The 8,950-nt window shown below is 42.9% G+C and overlaps 1 protein-coding gene across 2 annotated transcripts in view; it reads left to right on the forward strand.

The window, feature by feature from the left end:
• Window positions 1-8,950, forward strand: part of LOC126425107 (uncharacterized) — a 92,242-nt gene that overhangs the window by 73,810 nt on the left and 9,482 nt on the right. For both annotated transcript variants that reach the window (XM_050088034.1, XM_050088033.1), the window contains exons 8-9: window positions 7,782-7,946; window positions 8,200-8,336. In XM_050088034.1, the coding sequence (XP_049943991.1) occupies window positions 7,782-7,946; window positions 8,200-8,307 (273 nt within the window). In that variant the 3' untranslated portion in view covers window positions 8,308-8,336. The remainder of the gene's footprint in view (window positions 1-7,781; window positions 7,947-8,199; window positions 8,337-8,950) is intronic.

Below are 8,950 nucleotides of genomic sequence, written 5' to 3' on the forward strand. Positions count from 1 at the left end.
TCGCTCTACACTTTGCTCAAGGTTCGGCATTGGCTCAGTATCCGTCTACATTCCTTCTCCTGAAAGAGTGTTCAGAACAACTGCATTTGTCTTTTGTTTCTCGCTGCTCGGAGCCATATAATGCCCCATTCAGTGAATGGGAATTTGCCAGCGCCCTCGCCCTTTGTCCTGACACAGCTCCTGGACCGGATTGGATACATAACCAAATGCTCCAACACTTATCAGTGGCTGGCCACCATCATATACTGACCCTCTTCGACCGTGTGTGGAGTGAGGGAGTCTCTCCTACCCAGTGGCAGGAAAGCATTGTTGTTCTGGTGTTGAAGCCAGGGAAGCTGCCTCTTCAGTTGGATAGCTACGATCCAATTAGCCTTACTACCACCCTCTGCAAGCTCCTTGAACTCATGGAGTTGGCTGATTTGGATCCTTGAATCGCACGACCTTTTGTCTCGACTCAAAGTGGTTTTCGCTGTGGCCGTTCTACGGTGGATAGCTTGGTCCACCTGGAGTCTGCTATCCAGTTGGCATTTGCCCATCGGCAACACATCCTTGCAGGCTTCTTTGATCTGCGTAAAGCCTATGACACCACCTGGCGCCACCACATCCTCACCACCCTTCATGTATGAGACCTTCGTGGTGCTCTGCCCGTTTTTATCCGTAACTCCCTTTCTTGTTGCTCTTTTTGAGTCCAAGTTGGCTCCTCCTACAGCTCACCCCATCGGCAAGAAAATGGGGTTCCACAGGGTTCTGTGCTGAGCGTTCTTCCCTTTCTCATAGCCTTTAATGGTCTGGTGACAGCTGTTGGGCCAACAGTGTCCCCCTCTTTGTATGCTGACGATTTTTGTATCTACCTCGCCTCCTCCGTAATGGGCGCTGCAGAACACTGTCTACAGGAGCAATCTGTCGGGCGCGCTCAGGGCTCTTCCCCATGGCTTTCAGTTTTTGGCGGCCAAGACATGTCACGCATTTCTGCCATTGCTGTACAGTCCATCCTCATCCGGAACTGTTCCTTGATGGCCAGCCCCTCGAGGTGGTGGACACCCATCACTTCTTGGGTCTGGTCTTCGATGCCCAGTTGACATGGCTCCCTCATCTTTGCCAGCCGAAGAGGACGTATTGGTCCCATCTCAATGTTCTTAGGTGTCTGTGCAATACGTCCTAGGGTGCAGACCGCTCCGTTCTCCTGCAGTTGTATCAAGCGTTGGTCCAGTCTCGTTTGGACTGTGGAAGTCCTGTCTATGGTTCTGCGTCATCTTCGACACTGCAGATATTAGATCCCATCCACCACTGTGGGGTGTGACTTGTGACTGGTGCCTTCCAGACTAGCCCCGTACTTAGCCTTCTCGCAGAGGCAGGGATTCCCCCACTGCAAGTTTCGCGCGAGCAACAGTTCATATCTAATGCGCTCCGCATTCGCTGCACCCCAAAGCACCTAAATATGGTATCCTTTATCCAGACATGAATATCACCCTGCCACAGCGGTGACCACGATGTGGGCTCACCATGGCTGCCCGCATTCAGTCGCTCTTTTCTGAGCTCCAGCAACTGCCTTTACCGCCACTCTTCTCCGCTCATGCACGTACCCCTCCATGGTGTTCTTCTCGGTCACAGCTCTGTCTTGATCTCTCAATCGATTCAAAGGATTCTGTCCCTCCAATGGCTCTTTGCCACCAGTTCTCCTGTCTCCTCAGAATTTTTCAGGGTTCAGAAGTGTTCTATGATCTATACTGATGGCTCCATGGTTGCTGGTCGCTCTGGTTTTGCTTACACCTAACCGCGACACACAGAACTTCATTCCTTGCCAGATGGCTGTGGTGTTTTTACTGCAGAATTGGTAGCCATCTTGCACGCAGTGGACCATATCCGCCCCTGCTCAGGGCTATCTTCATGATGTGGGATTTTATCGGTTTTAGTTATTCTAAGGTCGCAGGGACTGATCACTACCTAGTTTGGTCCCTTCTCCATCCAACCTCCCCCCGGTCCCATCAGTGGAAACACTTTTTCCCCACCAACTCTACCAATCAGACTCAATCAAAGGCCAATGTTGAACCCTGCCTAATTCAGTTCACTCCTCCATCCAACCGTGATCCACCCCCACTGCCCCCAAATCACCACCTGTTAACTTTCCAGAATTTCTTAACCTTGAACCTTGCCTCACTATCATTCCCCAGATCCCTCAACCTGCAACTAACCTTACATCCACAGAAAGATCTGCAGTCCACCTTCTAAAATCTGATCCTGATCTTATAATTGTACCTGCAGACAAAGGTTCCACAACTGTTGATTTGAACCATAAGGATTATCTGGCAGGAGGTCAGCTGTCAGATACCTCCACCTAAAAACCTTGCCACAGTGACATCATTCCAGTAATACAGAGGGATCTCTAGTCACTCCCAAGATTCCAGATCTCTACACACCCCTACCATTCCCTGCACTCCTACATTCTACAAGCTTCCTAAAGTCCATAAACCTTACCACTCAGAAAGCCCCATTGTGGCCTGTTACTGTGCCCCCATTGAGAATCTCTGCTCTCGTACACCAACACCTTCAACCTATTACCCAGAACCTACCCTCCTATATAAAAGATACCAGCCATTTCCTACACTGACTCTCCACAGTTCCTATCCCTTTGCCACACAGTGCCCTGCACATCATTATTGCTGCACCTCCCTTCACACTAACATCTGTAATGCTCATGGCCTGCCACTATTGAACACTACATTTCCCAACGCTTGATGGATTCCAAACCAACAAGCTCCTTACCAGTTGCCATGACCGACTGTATCCTCACCCACAACTACTGGACTTCTCCTCTGAAATGATTACCTGTGCTAATGCTATGGACATCCGCATGGCATCATCTTATGCTAACCTATTCATGGGCCATCGAGAGGATAGAGGAATCCTTTCTATATACATTCAATCCTAAACCCTTCACGTGATTCAGATTCATTGATGACGTCTTCGCAATTTGGATCGAGGGTGAGGACATCCTATCCACATTCCTCCAGAACCTCAATTTGTCCCCATTTGCTTCACATGGTCCTACTCAACCCAACAAGCCACCTTCCTAGATGTTGACCTCCACCTCAAAGATAGCTTCATCAGTACCTCTGTCCATATCAAACCTACTAACTACCAGCAATACCTCCACTTCTGCAGTTGCCACTCGTTCCATACCATAAAATCACTCCCCTACAGCCTAGTCCCCGTGGTCATCACATCTGCAATGTCGAGCAGTCCCTCTCGAAATATACAAGGGCCTCACTGAAGCATCCACTGACCCCTTCCTCATCTTTTACAAAAACAAATCTCTCGTGCCTTACCTTCCCAGTCTCCCATCACCTCCCAAAGCCCCACCATCTGGCCACAGAGCAGCATTCTCCTTGTAACTGTGTACCACTCAGGTTTGAAGCAACTGAATTACGTTCTCTGCTAGGGTTTTGATTTTCTCTCGTCATGCCCTGAAATGAGAAATGTCCTGCCCACTATCCAACCCACCTCTCCCGCAGTGGTGTTCCGCCATCCACCAAACCTACACATTCTACTTGTCCAACCCTACAAAACCCCTGCACCCAACCCCAACCTCATGGTTCATTCTCCTGTAATAGACTTAGATGCAAGACCTGCCCCATACATCCTCCCACCACCACCACCACCACCACCACCACCACCACCACCACCACCACCTGCTCCAGTCTGGACACAAATTCTCCTATCCCATTAAAGGCAGGACTACCTGTGAAACCAGTCATGTGGTCTACAAGCTAAGGTACAACCACTGTGTTGCATTGTACGTGGGCATGACAACTAACAGGCTGTCTGTCCTCATGAATGGTGTTGCTGATCACACTGCCAAACATAACATCTTTCATTTCAGTGACTGTTTCAAAGCCTGTGCCATATGGATCCTTCCCACCAACACCAGCTTTTCTGAATTGTGCAGGTGGGAACTTTCCCTGCAATATATCCTGCATTCCCCTAACCCTCCTGGCCACAACCTTCGTTAGTTATTGACATCACTCATCCAGCCTCTCTGTTCCTGTTCCAACACTATACAGGCCTCATTCCACCATCGCAACCAGTCTTTTTACTTCTCTTTTTTTTCGCTACCACTGCCCTCCCCCTCCTCGGTCTTCCATCTAACCTTATGACTGCACATAGCTGCCCTATCCTCTCTTCACCTCATCCCTGCACACTCCCGAGCAGCACTGCACTGTCCGCAGCCTCTATCATATCATCCTTTTCCCTCCCTGCCACAGCCTTCTCCTTACCCCACCCAGTCACCCTTCCCATCGCAGTGTGGCTACAGTTGCCTGAGACTGCAGGCGAGTGTGTGTTGTTTATTTTTGACGAAGGCATTATGGGCCAAAAGCTTTATGTGTGACATTCTTTTTGTTGTGCTTATCTGCGACTCAGCGTCTCTGCTATATTGTGAGTAGTAACTTTCCTTTTCAGAACATTTGGAGAACAGATGTTTCATTTTTTTATAATGAAGTTATTGTTATATCTGGGAATATTAACTTCTAGTCTAACTGATAATGGAATAAACAAGCCCTTTCTTTTTTAATTTTTGTTTATTTTAAGGCTTCTCTGATGTGGAGAGGTAGGAAGTTTCTCAAGGGTAGCTGGTTTGTTGTCTTTTATTACTATTATTGTCAGTTTGCCAGATGTATCTAAAAATATAATTTATATATAAAAACAAAGATGAGGTGACTTACCGAACGAAAGCGCTGGCAGGTCGATAGACACACAAACAAACACAAACATACACACAAAATTCAAGCTTTCGCAAGTGTCTGTATGTGTGGATGGATATGTGCGTGTGTGCGAGTGTATACCTGTCCTTTTTTCCCCCTAAGGTAAGTCTTTCCGCTCCCGGGATTGGAATGACTCCTTACCCTCTCCCTTAAAACCCACTTCCTTTCGTCTTCCCCTCTCCTTCCCTCTTTCCTGATGAGGCAACAGTTTGTTTTTCCCACGTGGAATGTTTCCTTCTATTATAAAAATATAATTTACTGTGTTTGTTAAACTGCCATATATGTAATAATAATTTTATGTAACAGTTATATAACTCTATAAAACTAATTTGTATGTGCATGCTCTCAAATGTTTTTATTCTTTTTAGTCTCTGTTCTATTTTAATACACCAGTAGGTAATATTTAATGGTTTTGATACTCACTCCTGCGCTTTTTAGTGTACAAATTCCAAAACAAACCATCACACCATCCAAGTAATACAACAATGAAACTAGTGCTGTGGTAGTTGTATAGTTCGGTGTGTCATTTAAAGTGATTCACAAATACTTGCAGATTTTATTTGGGGTGACTACTTAAGCAGAATATTGTTGGATGATCTTTCACAAAATCCAAAGGTAATTCTGGTTATATGTAAAGGCTGTTTGTGGCACAGATGAGATGGGAAATGAAATTTTGGGTAGCAAAGCAAAAGCAGAAATGCTTAACTCTGTTCTCAAAAGGAGCACCCAGGAGATTTATCCCAATGTAATTCTCTTTCTACTGAAAAGGTGAGTGAAATAGATGTGTTGGTGATTTTGAGAAACAACTGAAATTGTTAAAATTGAGCAAAGCTCCAGGGCCAAATGGAATAGCTGTACTGAATTTGCAGCAGAGTTAATTCCTCTTTTAACTACAAAGAGAAGCATGTCTAGTAGATGGAAGAAAGCACATATCACACCTACCAACTAGAAGGGTAGTAAAAATCATCCACAAAACTTCCATCCAATATGCTTGACCTTGATTTGTTGTATAGTCTTGGGACCTATTTTGTTTGAAAGCTTTGGATCAAAGTGGTAAGACAGATGCATGCTTGCCTCGATTTTGAAAAGCATTTGACTCTGTACCATTTCTACACTTATTATCAAAAGTAAGATTGTATGGGGGTATCAAATGAAATTTGTGACTGAATTATAGATTTTTTTGGTAAGGAGTATCCAGCAAGTCTTGGATGGGGATCACTGACAGATGTAAAAGTTCTTCGGGTGTGTCCCAGGGAAGTGTGTTGGGGATCCTTGCTGATCATGTTGTATACTAGTGACCTTTCAGACAGCATCAACAGGAGCCTCAGACTTGACACAGGTGATGCAACCATGTGTAATGAAATAACTTCTGAAAGAAGCTGTGCAAATATGCAATCAGATCTTGAAAATATTTCAAAGTGATGCCAAGATTGGCAACTTGCTTTAGATTTTTGGATATGTAAAATTGTGCATTTCACAGAGTGAAATCCTGTGACTGTAACATCAGTGAGTCACTGTTGAAATCGGTCACCTCAAACAGATACATGGGAGTAACAATTTGTAGGGATATGAAGTGGAATGATCAGTCAGTCGTTGGTAAAGCAGGTGGCAAATTGCGGATCTTGCATACAAAACACTCGTGCGACCCATTATAGAATATTGCCCAAGTGCATGGGACCCTTAACAAATAGTACTTATGAGGGAAATTAACGGATACAAAGAAAAGCAGCACAAATCATAACCAGGTTGTTTGACTTATGGTGGTGTCTGAAAATGCTGAAAGGAATGGACTGGCACAACTGAAGATACACAAACTATTCTGTGAAAACCTGCTTAGAAAGTTTCTAGAACAAACATTAAATGGTGAATCTAGGAATATACTGCAATTCTGTGTATAAAGAGATATTTAAGCCATCATTTTTCCCACGTGAATGCAATGGGAGGAAGCCCTAACAACTGATACAATGGGATGTATCCTCCGACAAGCACCTCACAATGATTTGGGGAGTATAATTGTAGATGTTTATGGACTGTTTGGTTCATGTGATCTATATGTCAGAGATCAACAAACTACTTTTGTCTTTGACACAGTTTTCGGTTTCATGAGTAATTCTGTTCTTTTCTATTGCTTTAATTATCCATTCTTCCCAAATTCACATTTTTCAATTATATTCTCTTAGTACATATTTTGTGTAATTGACCTTCATAATTAAATGATGAAATCTCCAGGTTGGAATATCAACTATAGAAGAAAAAGGAAAGATTGCTACTCACTGAAGAGAGGACACATTGAGTTGGAGACAGAGACAATTAAGACTGCTACACAATTAGCTTTTGACCAAAACCTTTGTCAGAAAACACGCGTGTGGATGCAGGGGCGCGCGCGCGCGCGCCCACACACGCGCACACGCGCACACACACACACACACACACACACACACACACACACACACACACACACACACACACACACACACACACTCTGCACTGAATGTCAATGAAGCATTCGTCTTTTGCAGCTGAGCATTCATTGTACGTTTACCGGACATTCAATGGAGTAAGTTTTTGGGACCCCATTACTAAAGAATCCATGGAAATTCACATGACAAAAAATCTGATGAACTGTGATAGTGGCTACCAACTGTGGACCCCATCATTTCCACAATTTGCTGTAATCAGAGACAATATAGCATACTGATGGCCATCATGAGCAGCAACTAAGTTCAGCAGTTCCACTAGGTCTTCTGTCACCACAATCTTAAAGCCCATGTAGAACACATGAATTACACTAATGAATTCGTAATGGGGCAATTCTTCATCAGCCTTGAACGACTCACCTACAGATGACTGGCAGGTGTCAAACTGAAATATCCTGGAGTGTTGTTAATGGTCACAGTCTGCAAACCCAAAACTTCTTTGAATATACCTGTCAATTTGGAGGGGCCAGTGAAGATGGATCTAGGTTTCATGGTTAATATTTTCAGAATATGTATTTTTATTAATTTTTTAAAATAATTTCAGGTCCAGAGAAACAGAGTAACAGTTGAAACCTTCGCTAGAGCACAATTAGAAACTCTGCAGCCATTCAAACATTTTCTCAACATTCAACTTCATAAATTTAAAGAAGGTGAGAGAATCCAGAGAGAACATATAAAACAGCTAGAAGCTAAATTGAAACATAAAGAGGTATTGTCAGCTTTAAATTTGCTCTTTATTTATATTTTAAAATTTGAATGGACAGTATTTTTGTAATGCGTTCGTAATATTAAAGTATTTATTTGTTCTGTATTAATGCCGTATAACAGTATAGTGTGTAGAAGAAAACAACTCAGTAACTTTTTTTTATGCTCGATTGTCATCCAATGGAGGACAGCTTTGAAGTTAATCGGTGTTTTTAGCGTCGCTCCTGCACAGTAATGAATTATTCTTTTTATTACAGGAGTTGCTCTCCAGATTACAAAACCTAATTAATGTGGCCACTGAGGATGAGAAGTTGTTTCATCATGTATCAGCAGAAAATGAAAATTATCCTCGGAAATGGGAATGACATTGATGTGTTTAAGTTTATAGATTATGGTAAGGATGAGAACAAAATTCCTAAACATTTAAAAATTTGATATTTTTTCCTGTTGCTATAAAAATGAATACACACATACTTGCATTGCATTCAGAGTACTAACATTTAGCATTTGCTACTAGATTGATGCTGCAAAACAGTGTTGTGTAGAGAAGAAAGCAAGATTGTTAAAATTTTTTTCCTTCTTTGTTTAGTGTAGTTACCATGTTTTCCAACCCTAAAGTGTGATTGACACATTAAATCTGAAGCTTGCATTCCATTAAGCTTGTTTGGTACAGTTGCAGGGTAAGTGCTGGAGTTGCATCTGTTTTCAGAAATGCACGATTTTTTCTAAGTTTCATCCATTTAGGTTGAGACCTATTGGAAATTATGATTTTTCATGAAAAACTTTGAATTTTCTATCAGTTTTACGTAATTCGCGCCATCATCGCGTCAGCAAAAAATTGATTGCTGATCTAGTTTTCAATTTTCTTATACGCTTATATACACTTTTGTTTTGCAGTACTGGATGAAAGAATTGCTTACATTGCTTGTATTTGAGTCTGCCATTTCTTCAGAATTACGCAGTATTCACATTTGGCATGTTTTATGTTAAAATTCATCAGTTTTAATA

The sequence above is a fragment of the Schistocerca serialis genome, chromosome 10 (assembly GCF_023864345.2).
Source record: "Schistocerca serialis cubense isolate TAMUIC-IGC-003099 chromosome 10, iqSchSeri2.2, whole genome shotgun sequence".
Classification (NCBI taxonomy): domain Eukaryota; kingdom Metazoa; phylum Arthropoda; class Insecta; order Orthoptera; family Acrididae; genus Schistocerca; species Schistocerca serialis.